Genomic DNA, 24430 nt, shown 5'->3' with positions numbered 1-24430 from the left:
TAGAAAAAGATTACTGAGTCTTTGAAATGTTCCACCATGTAAGAGAAATTAACATATACATTAACGTTGACCGTACAAAATTAGAAATAGAAGATTTTAAAGGATTAAGAGTTGAACTGAAAAAAAACAAGCAGAAGCTGAAAGCAGAAATTTGAACATTAGGTACATGATTCAACAAAACAGAATAGTTGAGAACACTGGACAACCCTTTCGGTTTAACACCCAGGATCTCTGGGTCTGGTAAGTCAAGTTACTTAAATTCTAGCATACAGCTTTTTAACATAGAAATTTAACAAAATATTGTAGCAAAAATAAATGTACGTTTTATTCTGGTTGTTGTACTAAGGCTTCAAGCGCAGTTAGTTGTAATAATTTAAACTCTAGTAAAAGTATCATACTAAATATTTAATAAAAGTTTCATATCAAAAGATCTATTTTAAATAAGATAAGTTTTGTTGAATTTATATGTGTACAAAAAATTTAGGTTTATTTTTCTTGAATGAAACATTGTTAAAACCTAATATTATTGATCCAAACTTTTGTCCCTCAGTGCACAATACTATCCGTATCCGTAATTATATACTAAGCAGGGGGGAGGCGTTGCTGTTTGTATCTTTGAATTTGTGCATATAAATTCCTAAGTCATATTTGAACATATTTTAAATATCTAATATTTTCTTTGTTATTTTTAATTTGCTAACATTTTATTTCTTATTTTTAAAATGGATGCATCTTACTGCTTAGTTTATAAGTCTGTTAATCTCATTAATTTTACCTTTATTGGCCCTATCCCAGCATAGCAAACCATACCTTACGTGGCTCATTAAAGGTGAATTAAAGATATAAAACAAAGCATTTTCACTTAAATAATATCTTTTTTTATACAGGTTAGCTATTGATTTTAGTAATATAGTTTAAAAACTCTCCATATGATCAGTCCAATTTAGATTACTATCTATTGTAATACCAAACTACTTGTAACTATTTACCTTTTTTATAAATGAGTTATCTATCTTAATATTTAAAATAACGTTTTTCCAATAATCTGTTTCAATCGAATGAAATAAAATGCATATTGTTTTATCAGTATTTAGTTTAAGCCTATTATCCTTTAACCATTTTGATATATTATCTAGTTCCGAATTAAGGTATGCAGTGTCTGTTTTGTAATTGTCTTTTCTTAATGTTATATATAATAACTTATCGTCTGCGAAATTTAATACTTTTAAACTGGTGTTGTTTTGTAGATCATTTATATATACTAAAAACAATAGTGGTCCCAACACAGAACTCTGTGGCACTCCTACTTCTACACCCTCCCAGTATAATTCATGCCCTCCAAAATAAACAAACTGCTTTCTTTCAGTTAAATATGAATTTTTTTTAATTCCAATCCTGACTCTATACTTAAAAATAAAATATTGATCATATAGAATCTGTTAAAAGAAAATATAGCAGTTTAATCCTCAACCACTGTAGTGTTTATTATACGTCTTACCTTTATAGACTAACAAAACTTAATATTAAACCTTTACATACAGGAGACTTGAATTTGACCTCATTGCTTTTTTAAACTAAATAACGGTCAAACTACTATTAATATACAATCAATTTTTGAACCTTATAGAACTAATTTCATTAATTGAGTAAGTATCAAAAAAATTACATGCAAACATCATTTCATTAATGAGGCTTGGCATAATTGTTTTTTTTTTTCTATCGGTGAGTTCAAATATGGAACTAACTTCAAATGAATTAGTTTCTTGCAAGAAAATTGAAGAATTTCGGTTGAAGTTAAAAAAGTTTGACTTGATTAAAATGTTTGGTGGTAAAGTTAAAGGAAATTTTCATCAACCGTTGATTCAATTTTGAGATTTAACTCGGTCCATAGTTGAATTTTTAAAGCAGCGCTTTTCCTCTAATAATCATGAATGATGAGTCCTTTTTCGATATGTTATATGGTCATTTATCTGGCCGGTCTATTTTTAAAGGGCTTGGGACTTTTATTTTTGTTGTTAGTCAATGCATTTTAATGTTTCATGATTGATCGTTCTACATCAAATTTAAATAAATATAAGTTTGTGGCTAAAATTTTGCGTTATCATATGGATTTATATATATCTTTGTTTAAAACATTGAACTTTTTGTGTTTTTTTTTTTGGGTTTATTTGGTTATGTGTCTTTCTGTTAAGTGGCCTAGGTCAACCATATGGATAATAAACTTCAAGATAATAAAGCGGCAACTATTTTGGTCAACAACAAAGAAGTTGCATTACACAACCATATAAGATGAACGAAAAGGACATTTTCTTTTTTTACAATGAAAAGCAATTATCACTTATAAGATTAAGCAGCATCGAGCGTAACTATTACTTCATTTTTTATTAATTATTCACGATGATATTCATTATCAAACTATAATTAAAAGAAAGACAATAGCTCGTTTTTATCGAAAAGTTTGAAAATGACTAAGCTCTTGAAGTTGGATAAATCCAGTCTACCATGTCGTAAAAAGATTTAAATTTTATATATATTGTTTTGAATTAAGATGTATAATTGAAAAGTATAAGTATGAAAAGCTTATATGTAAATTGTTGAACTGAGTTATTTGATTAATATTTATCAAATATAATATTCCGAAATGTTACATCACAGCTTTAAACAAATCAATACTTTAAGATTTTTTTATGCTGCGAAACTAGGTTTATTGTTTTAAACTAAAATATTTCAGATTGGAAAACATATTCGGTCAGATTTAAAAAAACAAGATCTGGATGGTCATTAATTTTAACTCAATTTAACTGTTTAATCTAAGTTGTAGAAAATTTAGGCCGAAATAAAAATTTATGACTTACTTAAAACCAATTAGCCCTGGTTATCATTTCCTAAAATATGTTATCTTAAATTAAAGAAATTTTGATTAACCAAATTAAGTACTTTTTTAACACACCAAGGCTTCTGTCAGTTTAAACTGCCATTCATTTGCTTTCATTCAGACTTTTCAATTTAAAAGAGTATGAACAAATGTTATTAACAAACTTCTTGACAAAACATGTACTAAATAAAAGTTGCTTTAGAATTGCTTATTGAGTTTTAGTTTAATAGATATTAAAAGCTGATGAACGTTTTAAATTAGCTTATCATAAAGCATATCTATAAATTATTAATTACAGTCTTCACTGAATTTAAGTTGTTTATTATGCGCAAAATGGAAATATTTCAGTTATCTTTATATGTCTTAATATTAATTTTAACTAATTTTTATGTCATAATAAATTTAAACCTAAACGTTTATAATGAATTGTGTTAAGCAGTTGTTGAACTTTTTTATTTAGTCTTCACATAACTAAAAGCATTAAAGAAATAATAATTATTTTAGAAAAAATATACAGAGTAAATAAAATGTAACTTGTGTTACAATAATTGTAAAATACATCTTTAACAACAAGTTGAGACTAAACTCATGACAATTTACTTTTTACAATAACAATCTAAGTGAAAAGTAAACTAAGTTAAAAAATATATGAAACAGGCGTGTGTATAACTTATTTATTGTCAAAAACAAACAGAACACATAGAATTGACGAGCAGCGAGGGGCTTCTTTCGTTGCTCTCAGAATCTTCTTCGTCTTAACCACTTACAAAAATTTGTCAATATTTAAAATGTCAGTGTTTGAAAGAAATAATTTAAATAGAGCTTCTACTGTACAATGCAAACTTTATATACATAAATTGAAAATCTAGAAACTGTAAGTTTGAAAGAAACGAAAGTAATCGTATAAAAGATAGTCAAGTCGTGTTATTTAAAAGTCGTGTTATTTAACTGAAAATTGTAAAAAAAGCAATAAACTTTGAAATCGCACTCACAAAGGGTAAAATTCATGCTCATCAAAAGCAACACGAAAAAAAAAATTCACTATCAATTGGCCTAAACTTTGTTTTTTTATTTATAAATACGTAAAACGCGCACACATGTGCAAAAGCGAAATTTTTTTTAATCGCTAGTGGGCAGTATATTCATCTTTTACTGCTGGTTGCATTCTTGAGGCGTTGCTTTCGCGTCCTTCTGGTGAGAATTTCAGGTTAAAAGTTTAAGGAGAGAACGTTAGTTGCAAAACAGCTGTTACAACTAACCTAAACAATGCAAGTTAATTGCATTTTTACAACTTTAAATTTATTTTTGATATAATTTTAATTCAAAGGCGAAAACGTTTTTAAATTTATTAACAAAACTTTTAAGTTTTTTTTTTCAATGTAGAAGCAAATCTCTGATTTTAATGCTTTTATCAAAAAAATATAAATTGTTTATGTGTTTCAGCTATCAAGATAATCCATTATTCAAATTTGATTAGTTCTTTTAAGAAGATAAAATTTGATAAGTTATAAATTTACACACAAGACTCAAGCTTTAGCTATCAAAATGCTATATATAATAAAATCTTTTGATTTAAAAACAATAAATTTACACCAACTAAACATGAACAGTTTTGTGACTGATGCCAGTATAATTATTTTATTTGATTTAACCAGTTTAGATGGTAAGAAAATTCTACACTTTATAAAATTATCTTTGTAATTAACACACCTTTATCCGATTAGGTCAGAATGTCATACAATTTTAGTTTACAAATTTAATTTCAAATAAATCATAAAAAACTTATTCTTAAGAATAAATATCTTTCATCTTGTTTCTATACACTTGAATGACACAACTTTTATTTAACGGCTAACTTATATTTTTTAATAAAAATATTTCAGCTTTTATTTTAATTTAAGATAATTTGACTAAATACAATCATGCGCATGATTATTTGATCTAAGATTTGACTACAAATTAACATTCAACTAATTTAGGTTTATTAGTAAAATTATCAGTCTACTCAAAGACTTTCAAGGAGAATGTACCTAGTAAAATTTTATATTACATATATGGTCCTCTGTGGTTCATGCTAATGATCTGAATTATTTAAAGCTAAAAATAAGGTCATAATTTAAGCAATTTTCTACATTCTGGGATTACAAGTTTATTGAGTATTTCATATACCCCATTAAGATAAAATCATTAAGTTAAAAAGTAAAACATAAAAAAATTTAGGGATGTTGATTGCTTTTCACATTTTGTAGGTAAGCAGTTTGTTGAAATTCGTTTAAATTTAATACTTTTACTATACATGCATTTTCCTTGCCCACAGTTTAGAAGCATTAAATTTGTCTCTGCTTTCCTTTAAGCAGACACCGCATCTAACTTTAATTTATACAACTTGATTAACTCAAAATTACAAACTAGTTTAAATAAAAAATTATTACTTTCCAAAATCATTTACAAGCAAATCAGTTTTTTCCACATTAACTACTGTATTAATCAACTAATAAAATACACGTGTACTTTTCATGCATTTATTGTGAAAAACCGTTTAACAAAGCATAAACTTATATATGAAACTAAGACAAATTATGGCACGTGAAAAGTGAAGATAAAAAGTCGCTGATCTATTTCTCACTTACCTTGGGATCGTAATCGGCATCCTCGCCCGACTCGCCGTCTTCAGAGTACTGAAAAATATTTAAAATAAAAAAATATATGCTTTTATGTGAGTAATGTAAAAAGATTACCATATAATTAAACTCTAAAAAATAGGATTGTTTTTGAAAAATACTAGACTCGGAAAATAAAAAGAACATTTTACAATCAAACTGTCAATTCTTTAAATGATAAAAGACTCTCTGCATCAAGCTAATATAAAAATTTCATAAGTTGTTTAGATTGAGAACATTTAAATAAGACTGATTTTATATTTTAAACTAGAAAAGTAATTTGACCGTACAGTTTTAAAACGTTGGTTTATAAAAATTGTAAAAAGACTTATGTAGGCTTTTTATTTCATCTTATGAGCATACTATTTTTCAAACATGTTGGCAAGCTTTAAAGTTCAAGTAAATAGTTTTTAAATACTAATCTAAATTGTGCTGCTAGTTACAACTGCTTTGTCCAAAGATATTTATACCAGAGGTTCATTAAAATCAAATGCCACTTATATTTTAAACTTAAAATTAATAGAAGTTTTCGTAATTGTTAAGATGCGCAGCATGGAAAACTTGAATGGATAACAGCTTTCAGTAGATATAAACGCATTTCTTTTTCGGTGCTAAAAATTGTACAACGCCATATGCAGAAAACACTTTCTTTGATAACAAAACTATTTCTATTTTAACTGAAGCCTCGTCGGATTCAAATTGACAATTTTAAATCAAATTAAGCTTAAATTAATTCTAGTTTAAATTTAGTGAGACACAGATACCTCATAATATTATCAAACATATTATCAAAGCTATATATTATATAATCAACAATACTCAAACCTCGTAATTCTCATATAATCCAAACACAAATTAAATTAGTTTAAATTCAGTGAGACACAGATAACTCATAATATTATCAAACAACACAAACCTCATCGCCCTCGTCAGATTCTTCCTCCTCGTCATCGTACTCGTCGTCTCCCGTGAAGAACAGAACCGCCCTCGGCACGATCCTCTCCCTCAACAAATGACCGATCTCGTAATCGGTCGAAAGCAGCGCCTCCATGTCGTCGTCCTGTGATAATGTTTAATTATAATAATTTAATTACTCGAAACAATTTTGTTAATTTTAAAACTACTATTTAATAAACAAGTTTCTAAATATATCAAATAATTTAAAAAGTTCATTTAAATTTTAAAAAATGTCGTTTAGATTAAACAAAAACTGTTTAAGAAAAAAGACTAGCTTAAGCAATTGTCGTTTATATATTAAGCAGCAAAACTCAATAGTTATTCATAAATAACTGACAGTTAACTTTTATTTAAAAATTCGACACAATTTTGTTACTCTTAAAACTGCTGTTGATTACCGAGTTTCTAAATATATCGAATGTTTGTTTTTGATGTTATACCAAAAACATCGTTTGGATTAAACAAAAAATAATTCAGAAAAACACTAGCTTAAGCACTTTATTTCTTATGGCAGAAAAAAAGTTAATATAATGAAAATCAAAGTAATCAAATATGTTTTATTTCGATACAAATCCAACATGTTTTGAATTAAAAAATACTTAAAATATGATTAAATCCTTATCACAAATAAGGCTAGCCCAGGATTTTCAGTCCTCTAATAAAATAAAATTATTTAAAAAAACAACTTATAATTTATTTTTTGCACAAACCATTTCGTCTTCGTCTTCAACTGCGGGGGGGTCGAAGAAGTTGAAGAAGGAGTCGGCGGGAACTTCCTTGGTGACAGTCCTCACCGTGCCCTTGTTCTTGTGTTTCTGCTTCTTCTTGACCGTCTTCACCGTCAAGTTCTTTCCCTCCTTCCAGTTTATTTGGCATCTGAAAATAGACGATCATCTTACATGATTTAACAAACAAAAAGAAGTACAAACAAAAAGACATGCTGAAGTACGCATAAGTAATTTTTAGCTTTTAAAATAAACTAACACCAAAATTGATAATATTCAGAAATTAGATTTGATAAAAAAAAAAGAATTGTAAAAATTATAAAGAATTCAGGGTTTAGAAATAGCTGATATTTTATTGTCTATCTTTTTTATTTTCACTATGTTTATTCAAGTCTGTTTTTTTATAATTTATCTTCTTTGAAAAAAAAATTAATAAACTTTTATATTTTCTTTTAATTTTAACGAGAAAATAACTTTAACAGCTTTTTTTTTTTTTACTATATTATAAACTTTTTTTTTTTTTAATTTGAGATTTAGACTAACAAAAAAACTCCTTTGTATTTACAATCATTTTGTACTTATATACAACATATAAACATAGAAAAATTTAAATTCAATCTTAAAATACTAAAAATAGTTAGGCAGTATAAAAAAACAATTATAGCTTAAAAAGTCATTTAAGTTTTAAATAGGTAAAGTAGCTTAGTATGTTTTTATTTTATTTCTTAATGATATTTCATTTACTGCGTAGGCTAATCTACATCCTGAAACTTTTCAGCAAAAGTAATACGACTTAGTTGCTTTTTATTTTGGTTTAATATTTAATATCAAGTCGAAATATACATAAACTGTTGAGAATTTTGATTTTATATAACTTAACACAGGTAAATAATAAGCTGAACTTTAAACAAAATCAATTAAGTTAAATAAAAAAGGTAAAAAATGCTGTTGTATGACATAAAATTTCTGGTACTTATATTAAATCATCTTGATTTCCAATGTTTTTATAAATGCAAGCTTATGTCATGTATAGTTTTAAATAAAAAAGTTAAAAAAATTATATTATAAGTAATTCTTAAAAATATAACGAACAACTGTATATGATCAGAATAACGCTATAATCTAGACAGAAAGTTTAGAATGGAAAGATTTATCCAAAATTATTTTTGTAGTTGTCAACATTTATATGCTAAGAGCATTATTTTTCAACTAGTACAAAACATTTTTTTATTTTTAATGTTACTAATTTCATTGTATTAAATAAAATTTACCCAGTGGTGGACTTGATTTCAGGTCCTTCGTACGAGAAAGGTTCGTCTTGCTCGGGCTCGGATTGGAGCAAGTATTTCTTTCTGAGAACTTTGTCGGTGAAATAGTCGTTCTCAGCAAAATGGAACTCCAGTTCGAAATACTGTGAAAAAAAATTGTGTTCACAGTATTCAATTTATAACAAATTATTTTTGATGTTTAAGGGTTGCAACTCATTGAAAGAAAATTAAACTAATTATAATTGGTTATCAAACTACTAACAACGGGACTGTAATTATTCTTATCAAATTTACAGTCATACTTAAATAAAATATTTTTTTCATTTAAAACCTAGGATTTAATTTTTAAGAACTGGTAAATAATTAATTTATATCTAAAAACAACTGTACTCAAATTTAAAAAAATGAGATATAAATAACTACAACAATTGATTGAAAACATATTTACTAAAATAATTTAAAATAAATAAAATTGGGACACAATATTCCATAACATTAACTTTAATTTATTAATCAAAATTATTTATATTATCATTATAAATTTTAATGTCAGCAATCTAATGAACAATCTGACATTTTAATTAAAGAAGGTGCAAGACTGAAAATTTACCAGTTGAAATCAACACTGTGAAAACAAAATTTAAATAGTACACCAAATTTAAATTGTAATTACAAATTGTTAACAAAATTCGAATATTTAGTCAAGTCAACCTCATTTTAAATTCAAACTGTTTTTAAAAAACATAGAAATTTATTAAGTTTTCATAAGTTTTGAACCATTCTAAGGTAGCATGACCGGCAACCCTTGATTATATATATATATATGTATATTAATTAAATTTTTAACTTTTTTTAAATTGACAAAAAACACTTTTTTTGAACGTAATTAGCGGTTCTTAAAAACTTAACAGCTTTTATCTCTTTGCCTCGTATAAAATTAATTTAGTCTACAAACAGCCTGCAATTTGATTTATTTGGAATGAAATGTCGGTTAAAAAAGTGAATTAAAGTTCAATGAAAAAAATGTATGAACTTTTACGAAAGGTGGTTTTCTCTCTTTTCAAACGTATGTTAGCAGAGAAAGAAAAATCAATAATCTATGGGAAAATATTTCAAACTTGTCTGACCGTGTGCGGTTTTGAATTTAAGTTTATTGATTAAAGTATTTTCTTCTTTAAAAAATTACGAAGTTTTATATTTCAAAAATATTTTACTTAACTTAAATTTTATTGCCATTTTCAACAAAATCTTTTTTTTTTTTTTGAAAAATACTTAAAATATTTAATTTTACAACATCAACACCATTAATAATTTAAGCTTTTATTAAATGGCCGTTTTCTAAATACTAAGGTTTCTCATGCTTTATAACTAAAAAACTTACTACTGTAATCTTTTCAAATTGATATAAATAATAACTTATTAGCATTATGGCCATTCTGGTATATAGTCTTTAAAGCAATGGACAAACAGTCAGGTTAAAAATTATTTTTTACTTTTTGATTTAGATTACAATAATTAAATGTAAGTTATATTAAAAGCGAACCAGCGCAAAAAAATACTATTCATAATTATTTAAATCATTTATTTATTTAATTGAACCAAGTTAAAATTTCAACTGTAGAAAGCAGTGGCCTCTCTTATGATGATACGAACAGTTTTTCAATAATTGTTTAATACGTATTTAGTGCTTATCATTAATGTAACAAGCTTTTGTTGTAGCTCATCCTTAAATTTTCAATGCAACAAAAACCAACCATTTCGGGAGCTTCAGGCGCGGAAACGTTGACTTTGATGTCCTCGAGCATCTCGAACAGCGGTTCATCGTTCTCCTGCACCATTTCCTGGAGGATGGGGCAGCTTTTGAAGATGGTTAGCCAGAAAGACGGGATGCCGGCAACGTTCTCGTCCAGCTTCACTTCGTCAACTTTTTTCTGTTGAATTTCATTTTTTCAAACAACCTTATACTCGAACATAAACTCATCAGTTATGTAATGCATGCTTGAATTTCTTAATTGATAAGTTTTACGAGATAGAATTTCTTAATTGATAAATTTTACAAGATAAAAAACACTGTCACGTAATAAACTTTAGTCATATTTTAAATGCTTTCAAGTTAAAGACTTTTATATTTAAAAAAAATTAAAGTGTAATTTTCACAAACAGCAGTTAAAATAAGCTACTTTATGAGGTTGAGGCCATAGAAGTTCGAAAATTTTATTTTTACAAAAATTAACATTGGATTCAATTTTAAGTTTTCAGTATAAACAAAAAGATACTTTTTATAAAACAAAAGAAATCAACATACTTATGATATATAACGAAATGAGTTATGTAGAAAAAAGAAGTCCAATACAACCGTATGAAACAAGAAAAAATCAAGGCCGATTTCTACAGAATATAAAAAGTCTTCTCAAACTTTCGAAATAAAAATTTAATTTTAAGGGCATAGGGGGGGGTAAACACCCTTTTTTGGTTTTTGATCTTATTTTATATAGTTTTTACTAAGCTACAAGATGCTAGTTACAGATTTAAAAAATTCAAAATATTTTTTGAGATATAGCCGGTCAAAGTCGGAGGCAACAATAGGATCCTTATGGGAGGCGCAAACTAAAACAGCAAATAACTAGAAATCACTAAAAATCTATCTCCTCCTACGTTTTTTGAGATAACTACTTCAAATTTTCAGGAAATGTTCCTTGCAGTATTTAGAAAATTCTGTCGGAACAGAATTTTAAAAAATTAAAAAATAAAAATTTTATAACAAAAAAACAAAAAAAAAACTGTTTTTTTTGTTTATTTTTTATATAAAATTTTTATTTTTTATTTTTTTCAAAATTCCTTCCGACAGAATTTTCTAAATATATCAAGGAACATTTCCTGAAAGTTTGAGGTAGTTATCTCAAAAAACGTAGGAGAAGATAGATTTTTAGTAAAATAGTCTATTTTTGCTGTTTTAGTTTAAGCCTCCCATAAGGAACCTATTGTTGACTCCGACTTTGACCGGCTATATCTCAAAAATTATTTTGAACTTTTTAAATCTGTAAAAAGCATCTTGTAGCTTAGTAAAAACTATATAAAATAAGATCAAAAACCAAAAAAGGGTGTTTACCCCCCCCCTATGCCCTTAACTTTCAGGAAATATTCTTTTCACTGTTTGCCAGTATTTTTTTTCGGCCATCATCAATAAAATTGAGATGTTTTTCGCCATTTTTCGATTATAAACAACGAAAATCACTGCACGATTCAATATTACAATTAACTTGTAGGAAGCAGAATTTTGAAAAAAATTAAATTGGACACCAAAATTAAAAAACGCTATTTTTTATTAAAAAAATCAAAAAAAATTAAACTTCTATTTCCTACAAGTTATTCTAAAAATTTATAAAAAAATTCAGCTGAAAAATATTATAAATAAACTGTCAAAAACTCAAGTGGAAGATATATTTTTAGTGATTTATTTTCGCCTTTTTGGCCCTTTCTATAAAGAAGTTATTACACTCCTTAAATTTAATCGCTATTTTCTCAAAAATTGCCTAGATTTTTTAATAAAACAGTAAACATCATCTGTTTACTTGGTTTTAATGTAAAATAACAACTAAATTACATAAAAAAAGAAATACTCAATCCAAACAGCTGTATACTTATCCCAAAAGCTTAGCTACTATTATCACAGACAGCACTGCAAAAAAAAATCATGCATTTTCTAAATACTTCTTAGCTATTCTTAACATAGTTTGTAAATTTTTAATAGTGTAGTTTTCATAAAACAGTAATTAAATTCAAGCTATTTTTAAGGTTAATGATTAGTCTAAATACCTCGGCTAATAAATCACAGCACTCAAAAAAAAACATGCATTATTAACATTTTTGTATCAAGTTTTTAGTTTGCACCTATAAAAAACCTATTGAACTCTCAATCGTTGATCTCTTACATCTCAATGTTGCTTTAGATTTTTTTAAAGAGTAAAAACTATCTAATAACATAGTTATTCAAGTAAAATGCAAAATTTTTTAAAGGGCTAAACTCCCCCTTCCAGTTATAATAACAGTTAAGAAACCCGAATTTAGCCAATAGTATCAAAAGTCATGCAAAATATATTATTTTTATTCAAAGCATTCGTAAGACGTACAGCGATCTGATTAACCTCGTCCTCTGCCGCGTCCTCTTCTTTGTCTTCCGCTTCGCTCTCCCACTGGCACTCATCGTCATTCGGCTCGTACCTTCCCGCGATTATTTCTTGTCTCTGTTTGATTGTTAATTGAAAAATAAAAAGGGTTAATTGAGTTTATTTGTAAAATTAAATTATTTAATAAATTTTGTAAAATTTTCATTGAGTGCATTCAAGATCACTGTTGAGCAAAATTAAAGTATATTAAATGCTAAAATGAAAATAAAAAACAGTGAAAAAATTCATTACTCGATTGTTTTGTTTTTTTTATGAATTATATATCATATAGACTAGTTAGATTACGTAAATGAAATTTTTAAATTATTTAAAAACATATACTTAACTAATCCATTAAAATTAACTTGGTAATTGATAAAATAACTTAGTGTTGACACTTAAAATAATTAGGATAATTTTTTGCCTGTGTGTATGATTTTAATGGTTAGATAGTTCCTAAACATTTACTATCAATTTAAATATTTAAGTTGCTTTAATAGTGTTTATAATTTATTCTATTTCTACTTTGAGACTAAAAAAACATATTATACAGGATAGCAATTGGTTTTTGAGAAATTTCTTCCAGGTTTTCTGAACTTCTTCAAGGTTTTTGAAAGTACACGTTATCGGGTCTACTTTTAGTTTTTAGTTTAAGGTTAAAAACTGTCTTGAGTAGTATAACAACATTGAAAAGATACTGTTAAGTTACTTTAAATAAGTATTTACTAAAAAAAATTAAGGATGACAAAAAAACTTTATCCAAATGATAGATTTTTCCTTTCAAATCTTAACTTCTTTACTCAGTATGTAAAATTGTTTTAAATTCCTGTTCAATGAAAAATTGTTAATTCAATATTTACAGGGTTTTTTCGAAAATTTTTCAGGTTTTCCAATTTTCTTCCATGTTTTTAAATGTACACATTTTGGGTTTATTTTTAGTTTAAAGTTAAGTTAAAAGTGGTAAGAACACTGTGTTAAATAGTATAAAAACATCAAAAAGATACTTTGAAGCTACTTTAAATATATTTTTAATAAAAAAAAAATTTGGTGATGACAAAAATTTTATAACTATATGATAGATTTTTTTGAGTCAAATCGAAACTTTACTGCTAACATGTGAAAATTGTTAAAATTCCAGGTTTTTTAGTGATTTATGTTCAAAGTTTCAGGTTTTTCCAGGTTTTTTCAAAACTTCCTAAATTCTAGGTTTTTCTTGCTCAAATTATCGAATTCCAGGTTTTTCCAGGACTCAAGGTAAAGTGGCAGTGGCAAGCCTGTATTTACCTGTATTGACAATGAAACTTGTTTAGTTTTGAAATTTTTTGTGAAATAAAATATAAACTAAGTTGCAAATGGAATATAAATACGTTTAAAAACCTACCTATAATACCATATAAAATCATTTAATCTTAAACAGCTGAAAATACTAAATAAATAACAAAAGTAATCAATAAAAAAAGACTGATTCAATAAAAATAGAAATGATCTTAGATTTTGGAAGAACTTAATTAATCGAAGTTTTGCAGGGATAGTTAAAACAAACTGGAGGTTTACATAAATTTTTAACTGTGCTTTTGAAACTTTAAAAGTTATTCTGATTATGGCTCTCCAAGTATATCTCTTAAATCATTATTTTATTATTTTAAAAATTTTACATTATAACAAAAAAAATGCAGAACTTTTATATAATTTTAACCAATATCAAGTTTTAAATATTTGGAGAAATTTTTCAAGAGTACAACAGTTATCATCAAGTGGTATCAAAAAACAAACTTTTGAATGAGTAGGCTCGAACAACTTGTTGTATTTATGCTCGAGTGCATGGACGTCTTTATAAAACTGGCATTCGAGATCACACGTTGTTTTTTGCAAATTCTTCAATGCTTTGATGCGTCTTTGTACTTTCTTGGGCAATCTGTCAAAGTCACCTCTATAATACCTTAGGCAACAAACAAAAAATATGAATGTGAGAAAAACTATAAATGAATTACAAACAACTGTATTTATTTGTAACAACTAATACATTTAAGAACAATACTTTATTTAAAGACCTTTTTTTCTAAAAGTTTATTATTTTGTACTTTAGTTAGCTAAGTTGGTGAAATATAAGAAGATTTAGTATAGAACTTTTCTAACAATTTATCTAACTACATTGACATTTCTAGATGTTAAATTTTAAAACAACTTAGGTCTTATTTATACATAAAAAGGAATAATTACTTATAAATCTTCTAGAAAGTAAAAATGGGAAAAAACATTTGAATAATTTCTTACCTCATTATCTTTTAGCAGTTTTGTTGTTATTTAAAATTATCTCGATTTTTAAATTGGATTTAATTTAAAATAAATATTTAAGTTTCTTATAATTATAAAAACAAGTCAAAAAAGGTTTTTAATTATAACATTTATTTGTAATAAAATATATTAGAAATTAAATTATTTATTTTATTACGACAGAAATAAGCAGTCAATCAATTGAGTAAGGATACACATAATTAAAACTAATTTTCCTTAAGCTTTTTTGAATCCTCTCTTTAAACTTAAAAATTAAGAAACCAAACAGTAAATAAATTTCAATGGACATTATAATTGTAATACTTACGTTTCAACATATCCTGAATTTTTTCCAACCATGCTTTCAAGCTGTTGCTGAAGAGCAGCTAAGACTCCAGGGTTTTGCATCACATCTTGTCTTATGGCATCTGAAAATAAAATTTAGGTCAGTATCTTTAATGTAAATAATATCTGTAATATAACTTGAGATGAAAAGTTTTAAAAATAAACCAATCTAACAGTTTGAGTATTTAGGCCCGTTGCTTTTTTTAAGTTTTTTTTTATACATTGGTCAACCTATAGGTTTTATTCTTGCTATGTTCAATTTGTTTGCCATCAGGCACAAATATTATACTATTAGCTGCTTATTATCTCTTTTTGGAATATTTTTTTTAATCAAAAAGCCTGAGTTTTATAAAAAGTATGATAGCTTAGGTTTTTTAAGTAACCCAAGTACAGGGTTGCCACTCTTTTAGTCAAAAAAAAATCCTGAGTGACTAACAACCGTCCTGCATTTTTTATTTTGTTATCAAAGCAATGTTTCACTCAAAAAAAATTTTCAGTTTTTTTTTAAGTAAAGCCTAATGTTTTCTTATATCTTTTCATTTCAGATTTTATTAACAACTAAAAGTCCAGTTTGAATGAAACATTGTTTTGATTATAAAATTTTTAATTTTAAGTTTTTTTTCAACTTTACTTTTTAAAATCAATAGAAATTAAATTTTTGAACAAAATTGGTTATTAGATATCAAAATATGGCAAGTGGAACAACTAAATTGCATTCAAGTCTAGAAAAAAAAACTGATATTTTTTAAAATCTTAAAACAATTTTATCTTAAAAAAAACATGGCTTGAGTTGTCCTGAGTTTAAAATAAAGTTTAAAGTATAAAACTTGGATTTTTTGATCTTTTTAAATTGCTATGTATGGGAGTTATCCTAAGTGACAATCCTGTGAGTAGCCTAAGGGTATGAAAACACTAAATTAAGGGCATAGGGGAGGAGGGAAGGGGGGTAAATCATCTTTCACAATTCAGTTTTCACAAATTGTTTTATTGAGTTTCAACTAAGCTACAAGTTGCTTTTTACAGATTTTTAAAACTCAAAATAGTAATGAAAATATTTAGCTGGTCAAAGTCTGAGACTGCAATAAGTTCTTTATCAACCTAAACTGCAAATAACTATAAATCACTAAAAATCTATCTCCTCCCAAGGTTTTGAAATAACTACCTCAAAATTTTAAGAAATTTTTCTTGCAATATTTAGAAAATTCTGTTAGAATAAAATTTAAATAAATTAAAATATTAAAATTATCAAAAAATACAAAAAAATCTTTTTTTTTTTTTTATATAATTTTTTTATAATTTTCTTGTGACAATTTTTTTTTAATATTGCAATGAACATTTCCTGAAAGTTTGAGGTATTTATCTCAAAAAAGTAGAAGATAGATTTTTAGTGAAATGGTATTTTTTGCAATTTAAGTTTGCGCCTCCTATAAGGAACCTATTTTAGCCTCAGACTTTGACCAGCTATATCTCAAAAACTATTTTAAATTTTTTAATAGAGTTTTAAGTTGTCTTGTAGCTTAGTTAAAGCTCTAATTAGATCAATTTGTGAAAAAAGTGATTCACCTTCCTATGCCCTTAGGCTTTTTATTAACAGCAGTTTTATTTTAAGTTATATATTAGATTTTATTTTTTTTTTACTTAAGCCAACTTATGCTAGCTTAATAAACAAGCTTGATAAGTATTTTTTCACTCAAGTTTTTTTTGGCTACAAGAGTGACAACCCTGTTTTAAATATTTTTTGTATTATTTTAGTGTTTATAGCTTAACATTGAAAAGCAATTACTATAAACACTTTTAAACTAAAAGTATAAAAAACAGTATTCAAGTATATCAATATTATAGAACAAAAATCATACAGGGTTCGTGCGCGAAATTCCTTTTTATTTAGCCTGACAGAGACCTATTTAGCCTGACATTTTTTCAAAGTAGAAAAAATCACCTTCAGAAGGCATTTTGGGTATCGGGGGTCTTTATTAGCAAATTAACGCAATAAAAGTATTCACAAAACTACTTTTAAAGAAAATAAAAATTTTGATGAATTATTTTTCAACATCTATCAATCCCTTACCCAGCAACTTGAATATTTTTAACTGGTCATTATAATTTCTGCTTCAATGAATGCATACCTTTATTAAATGTTGGGGCTTAGTTACATCCACAACTTATCACCCATATACAAGGTTCGTGTCAATTAGTACTTGAATTTGTCAATTATAAGTTACATGACTGGACCATAAGCTTTTATTAAAACAGAAATGTGAATAAGCCTGTAAAAGAAAAACAAAATGTAATTAAACACATCTCTCAAAAACTTTATGTTATCATTAAATCATCTTAATTTTTAAAATAACTAACTAAAATAATCATGATATTACATAAGTAATTTTTTAGTCTTGTGAATATCTCTAATAACTTTGAATAAACAGAAAATTAAATATGTGAACAAACTGCTAAGAGTATTAATCTATAAAGTATTTGGTATAAAGCCTTTATATTAGAAATTAAAACAGTTTAACCTACTAAGCTCTGAAAAACAAAGCTCATGTAAACAAATTCAAACAAACAGTCAAGTTGTTGAACTAAACTGTAATGTTTAAACTGTACTTTTTTATGAAATTTTATAGTTATGACGTATATAATCAACTAAAAACAAAATAACGAAGATTCTTAAAATTATTTTAGAGATTTAACAAAAGGTTTTAAGCACTTATTTTTACAAATACTGACTGATTTTGTCTTTAATAACTAAATCTTTATTTAGAAATAAATTCACATCTCAATTTGATCTTAATTAAAAAAATTTCATGCATTTGAACTGACAAAAACTGTGATTCTCAAATTTTTAAACACAAAAACTGATTTAGCCTGACGTTTAACTTTTTTCAAAAAAACTGATTTAGCCTGACGCGCACGAACCCTGATCATAGGCCATCAGAATGTTTTTAAAAGGCTTAAACTTAAGTCATTCTTTAAAATCTATCATAATCAATATAGCTGAATATAATTAAAAGGCCAGCAAAAAAATAATCAAAATTAACAAAAAAAGTGAGAGCCTTGTAGCCAAAACTTAAGTTTATTTTTATGTAAAAGAATGTTATTGTGCGTCTTTGAAATCAGTATCAAAATTATCTCATAATCTTTTTCAAAATATAGTTTAGTTGAACATTATCAGGTCACTGAGTTGCTATTCTTTGAGTCAGAAAAAGTATCCTGAAGACCTTTACTATGCTTAAATAAACCTCTTTAAATTTAAAACAACAAACTTTGGATGAGCTGCTTCGGATGAGGTCAGGGTTGCCACTCTTTGAGCCAAAAAATCTTCCCTGAGTGACCAAAAATTTCCCTGAGTAACCTTAAACTTCCCTGAGTTTCCCTGAGTATTTTTCAAATCTTAAAAAAAAAAATTTCTCTTCTAACACAAATTATTAATACCTCATTCTCATTTTTCTTCTTTAATAATAAAAGGAAGGTTGTATGTGTATGCTTCTGCATTAAATTTATGAAAAAACTGTTTTCAAAAACTCAATCTTAAAAGGTTTAAACCAATTAAAAATTAAAAACTAAATTTTTGCACAACTTTGTGTAAACTTGTTACTTAACTTTCTACATAAAAGAATTAAGTTTAATTTGTTTGACATTTTAATTGACAATATTTAATTATACTATAATAATAATTTCACATGAAGAAGTCACTTAAATGCATACATAATAACTTCATTATGACCTGTATGTCTTTCCTAGCAACTGTTCTGAATGCAGTAAATAAAACTTAAAAGCTTAACATTATTGTAAAAAAACCTGCAAAAAGAAATATCTCATATCAAAGTACAACTTAATACCTAACAACTGATACAAAATAATCTAAAATTAAAATTTTTTTATGTCTTTTAGATGTTCATACACAATCTATTTTAAATAACTGAAAACATAATTTTGATTTTAAAACAATTTCACATTACCTAATAAAAAAATCTTAATACTGTTTTTTTAAGTATGCAATTTCTAAATCAATAGTTTTAATTTTATTTTCAAGTTTATTTGCGTTGTCCTTAGCAGCTATTCCTCTTGCTAATAATTCTTTCATTGCTTCTAAATCAGACTGTTTGTTGGAATCTGCAGTATATTTGTCATAGTCTTCATTCAAACATTTGATTTGCTTTGTAAGTTTACTTTTTTGTTCTCCTAACTTGCTCAAAGCATCACCTTTATTTGGAACATTTTTAGCAAAGCGCTGTTGCTCAAGATATGCCAAATACTGGGCCCTAGAAGATTTTACAAATTTTAACAATTCAGAACTTAGTTCAACTGTGCTTGGTTCTAGACTGTTTGCATATAGATGATCTTTGATCATTCTTCGGGACCTTATTGTCATCTCTCCCATATTAGTTGATATTACTTCCTTATTTAAGCTTAAGCCCCGTTCAACACTTGCCTGGCCATTGTGAAGCACAAAAACAGCCTCAAGGACTCTTGTTAAATCTTTATATTTGCTTGGGATATCGAGTGTGTCAAAATAAAAGGTGTCTAAACTGTGACTTTTTTCAAGAAAATTTTCAAAAAGTATTTGAGTGTTAGAAGAACTTAACAAATCAATGTATTGATTAATGCTGTCATCACCCTCTTCTGCTTTTAGTATCTTCATGCTGACAAGTTGTTGGACCAACCTTGTAAAGTTTCTGACACAACGGTCTTTACCAATTCCGATTAGACATGCCGGATTTAAATTATTATTTATAAACAAAAATTTAACCTCTATTTTCTAACAAAATTAATACAACACTAATCTGTATTCATTTTAATTTTTTTTTACTGAAAACAAGTAGTTGTAAACAAATAACAAATAACTTTATTATTTAAAAAATAAGAACTAATAGTACAACATAGTGTTTTTTAAACTACATAAGTAACTAAAAATAAAAAGTTTATTAGAACTTTTCAATGAATAGTTAACAACAACTTTCATTTCTCTAAACTGTTTGATTTTACTTAAGTAAATATAAATTTAAAACTTAAAAAAACTACTATGTTAATACTAAGAATATTGAAGAACTAGCCACAAGGCTAAAAAAATTCTAAATAACCTTTTAAATAATAAAAATTACTACTTTTGAACAAAATATTGAAACTGGATTAACTAAACCTCATTCAAGATCTAGAAAAAAATTTCCCTGAGATTTTCAAAAACTTCCCTGAAATTTAGAGAAAAAATCAAAACTTCCCTGAGTTTCCCTGAGTTAAAAGAAAAATGCCAAAATTCCCTGAGTTTCCCTGAGATTCCCTGAGATTTTCTACAGTTTGAAAATTCCCTGAGATTCCCTGAGTTCCCTGAGTGTGTGGCAACCCTGTGAGGTTTAAAATTTAAATTAAGGATTTTGCAACTAATAAAAATAAAGTTATAGAACAAAATATGTTATATATTGAATTGCTGACTATTCTGCCTCGAATAATTTTTTAATCTTAAAGTAGATATTTTAAGTTTTCAAAATTAGTAAAAAAATTTTTGTTTAAAAGGTTGATTATAGTATAATAAATTATTGCAACATACTAAAAGTTAACAAAATAAATGAACTATCCAAGATATTTTTGAATGATTGAAACTATGCTGAGTTTCTAATAAAAAACTGACTATCCTCAATATGCTGAGTTAAAAAAAATATTTTTTCTATCTGTTATTCACAGCTATCCTAGGCCATTCTGGGATTCTCTAACTTCAAATTTTCCAGAGTTATCTCGAATATGTGGCCATCTAATATAGATTTTAACTACTGTAGTAAAATATTTTCACTCTTTTGGTCTACCCTTAACAGTGATAATGGTTTTGATTTTTCTGACCACTCAAGTTTTTCTTAAGACAAAAAGCTTAAACTTTTGTTGTATTACCTTTAAGTTATGTTATACTATGTGTAATAAATACATGCAATCTACAATCTCAAGGTTAAGTGACAATTTAAATTGTTCAAATTAGTGACAATTCAAATGAGTGAAAATGTCACTATGATAATATTTATTAATTACAGCTTTAGAAGTTTTGGCATCTTTGAAAGATAATGGGACACTAGTTACACGTTATATGCATTTAATATTATTAAAAAATTGTAATGTCATTAAAAAGAAATTGGTTGAAAAGAAAATATTACTGACTTAAATTGATTCACGGATAATTAAAATGAAAGTATCAATCTTTTATGTTTTTGAACAAAAAATAAAACATCTCAAAATGTTTGGTCTGAAGACCTGGTGCACAAAAAAACCTTTTGGTTATTGAGTCGTACACCACATGGATACCTTTTAACGTTTTGTACAGGAAAAAAACGTCATTTAAATTAAATCTTAAAAATAACACACTAAAAATCAAAGAAGGATGTAATATAAATGTTTATCTAACTGTAGTTTCTTCTTTTAATAAGTTAATTATTTGTAATAAGAGTAATATAATTTAAAAACTAACTAGCTTGAGAAACATCCTGGTCCATACTTTCCTTTATTTCCTGTTTAACTTCAGAATCACCAGACATATTTTTGCTGATATGTTAATATTTTCTTTTATTAAAATTGTGTATTGATATTTATTTTTAAATTTTCAGACTTTTCTGGCTTATATAAAAGTTAGCGGGAGATTTTATGAAGACTTGTCTATTTAGCCTGTAGAATAGCAAAGCAGGGCTTATTTATGATACCTAAAATAAAGTACACGTTCCTAGTACACAACAAGAGGTGTTCTAAAAGAAACTACTTATTCAGTACGAAAATTTTTGCTAGGATAAGTACTGAAATTTAACTTTTTGATGAAAAAAAACAAAACAATGCTTGGTTAAACAGCTAAATTTAGTACAATTTTCGTTGTCAAGTATGTACTATATTATCAACTTACTAATTAAAAAGTAAACCTATAAGTCAACTACAAACTAAATGAACTAAAATTATTATTAAGCTAAACTCTAAAGGTTTTATATTATAGTTATTTGTATAAATGTTTATAATAAACTTAAACTTTTATAAAACACGAAATGTAACAAAAACACATTGGTTCCTACGGTGTGCGTGCACAAAAATAATTCAAGAATCTTACTGCTCAACAATCTTACCGATCTACTTACTGCTCACACCTTTTTTAAATTCATTTTTTGTATTTAAGTTAAGAATAATACAAACATAAAAGATTTATATTTTATTTTAGGAAGTTTGTAAATTTAGCTTTGGCTTTTTTGGTTTTTTTTTTATGATTTTTTTTTTCAAACGTTTTCAGCTTGTTATCAATTTCTAAATTTCATATTAACCATATAAAAATTTAAATTTAAAAACAAAGAATAATTACAAAACTATCAAGAAAATATGTATCCTTTCTTTTTTCTGCTAAAATTTTTTCATAAAGTCTTATAAATTAATTTGATAGTTCAGCTTATTAAGTCTAGCTTATAAAACAATTAAGTTAATTTCAACCTATTAAATAACAACTTATTATATATTAAATAAATAAAATCAAACTAGTTTTGTAAGGTGCTTAAATTTTTATATAAAAAACTAGGTATGTTTATGCAATTTATGTTAGAAACTTTATTTAGCCTTTAGATTGCGATAAATTGATCTTGAAATTAGGATCAGAACCCTTTTTTTAAATCGGACAAAGACAGTTGAAAACTATCAAATCTTTCAAGAGTAAATTACACTTCGAATTTTAATTAAGTTCTTAATTAAGTTCTGATCTAAGCTATTAAACACGCACGATGTTAGAGATTTCTGCTTTAGGGAATAATCCTTAACTTATATTTTTTTTCTAAAAAAAAAACAGAAAAACAGCTTCTAGTCTGGTTAGTTTTAATTCTTTTGCTATGGAATACAGGTGGAAACATACAGCTTATAGGAAAAATACAGCCTTCGATTAGATTTTTATCTAAAAATACTTGTTATATACATAAAAACAAATGTTCGAGTGAAGGCTTTAGACTACAATTTAAGTTAAATTAAATGTTATCAGTTGTGCTGATTTAATGGTTACGATTAAATTAAAGTTCTATTTTAAATAGTTTCACAAAAAACTAGAAAGTATAACTCTACATTTAGAGTTTTTTAGATACAATATGATTCATTCGCTAAGTAATAAAAACTTTTTTAAGCCTATCAGAAGAAAGCTGTTTCTATATTTTTTATATCATCTTTTTTGTTGTTGTTGTTGTTGTGATGTTAAAAGTTCGTTACTATTTTTCAAGTACTAAAACAACTAATAAAACTTATTTTTAAAGGTTTTATTCAAGTAATTCTATAAAAATAGTTAATTAATATTCTATAATTCTATAAAAATGAACAAATAATTTATAATTTTTATATTTTTATTTTTTAAAACTCGTTTTTTAAATGTTTCATAAGTTGAGTGATTAGCTTTTGTTATACAAATTTTATATTTTTTACTATCAAACTTCTATGTTTTTTCTTAAATTTTTTTTTTAAGTTTCCCTAAAGTTAATTGACTATTATTTATTGTTTTAATGAGATGTAGATAGAAAAATTAGTTTATAATTTATAAATCGTTTTTTTTTTATATACTGCAGTACACTAGTTATTCTTGAGTTCGTAATTAAGAGTTAAAATAAACTATTAATACTTCAATAAATGTTAACTTTTAATAATTTCTGAAAAAAATCATCTATATATAGATTGCAGTAAATAAACTAAAAACACTCTATTGAAAAAAAAATATCAATAAAAACTTTAACCACATTTTTAGATATTGTAAATGAAACAACTGTAAATAATAATATTTACAAACTAAAAATTAAACTTATAGCGATAAAACATATCGATACAGGCATCAAAATGTAAACTCAAATCTTTATAAGAAAAATAATAAATATAGGATGAAATATTTTCTAAATTTTTTTTATCATTAGTTTACAGCTATTCAACTATGTAATAACTTAACAATACGAAAAATAGAATTACATTATATTTTATTAGTAAATAATCCTGTCTAAAAATAGAATCTCAACCATGTTAAACTTGTTAAAATTTCAAAGAAAAAGATAAAACTTAAGTATTTAAGTTTATGAATTAAAGAAAAAAGTTTACCAAGTTCTACATTTTATATACAAAATTCATTATACTTATACAAGTTATGTGATTAGAAATTTGTTTTTGTCTTAATAAAAGTCGTTTGCTTCAGTTT

At 25.9% G+C, this 24430-nt stretch overlaps 1 protein-coding gene across 2 annotated transcripts; it reads right to left on the bottom strand.

The window, feature by feature from the left end:
* Positions 1 to 3537: 3537 nt before the first annotated feature.
* Positions 3538 to 21852, bottom strand: LOC145843370 (nucleosome assembly protein 1-like 1). 2 transcript variants are annotated; one of them, XM_082950836.1, is made up of 10 exons: positions 21719 to 21852; positions 15254 to 15353; positions 14425 to 14566; positions 12616 to 12729; positions 10240 to 10416; positions 8489 to 8628; positions 7203 to 7368; positions 6452 to 6595; positions 5506 to 5553; positions 3538 to 4066 (listed from the first exon to the last, which is right to left on the bottom strand). In XM_082950836.1, the coding sequence occupies exons 1-10, from the start codon at positions 21783 to 21785 to the stop codon at positions 4025 to 4027; spliced, it is 1140 nt and encodes a 379-aa protein (XP_082806962.1). In that variant the 5' UTR covers positions 21786 to 21852; the 3' UTR covers positions 3538 to 4024. The 2 variants fall into 2 exon arrangements, with proteins under 2 accessions (XP_082806962.1, XP_082806963.1); XM_082950837.1 differs by having other exon boundaries at positions 12631 to 12729.
* Positions 21853 to 24430: the final 2578 nt, after the last annotated feature.

This window comes from Thalia democratica, chromosome 8 (assembly GCF_965202585.1).
Source record: "Thalia democratica chromosome 8, ktThaDemo2.hap1.1, whole genome shotgun sequence".
NCBI classification, from domain to species: Eukaryota; Metazoa; Chordata; class Thaliacea; order Salpida; family Salpidae; genus Thalia; species Thalia democratica.
This window is presented reverse-complemented; position numbering and strand designations above follow the sequence as displayed.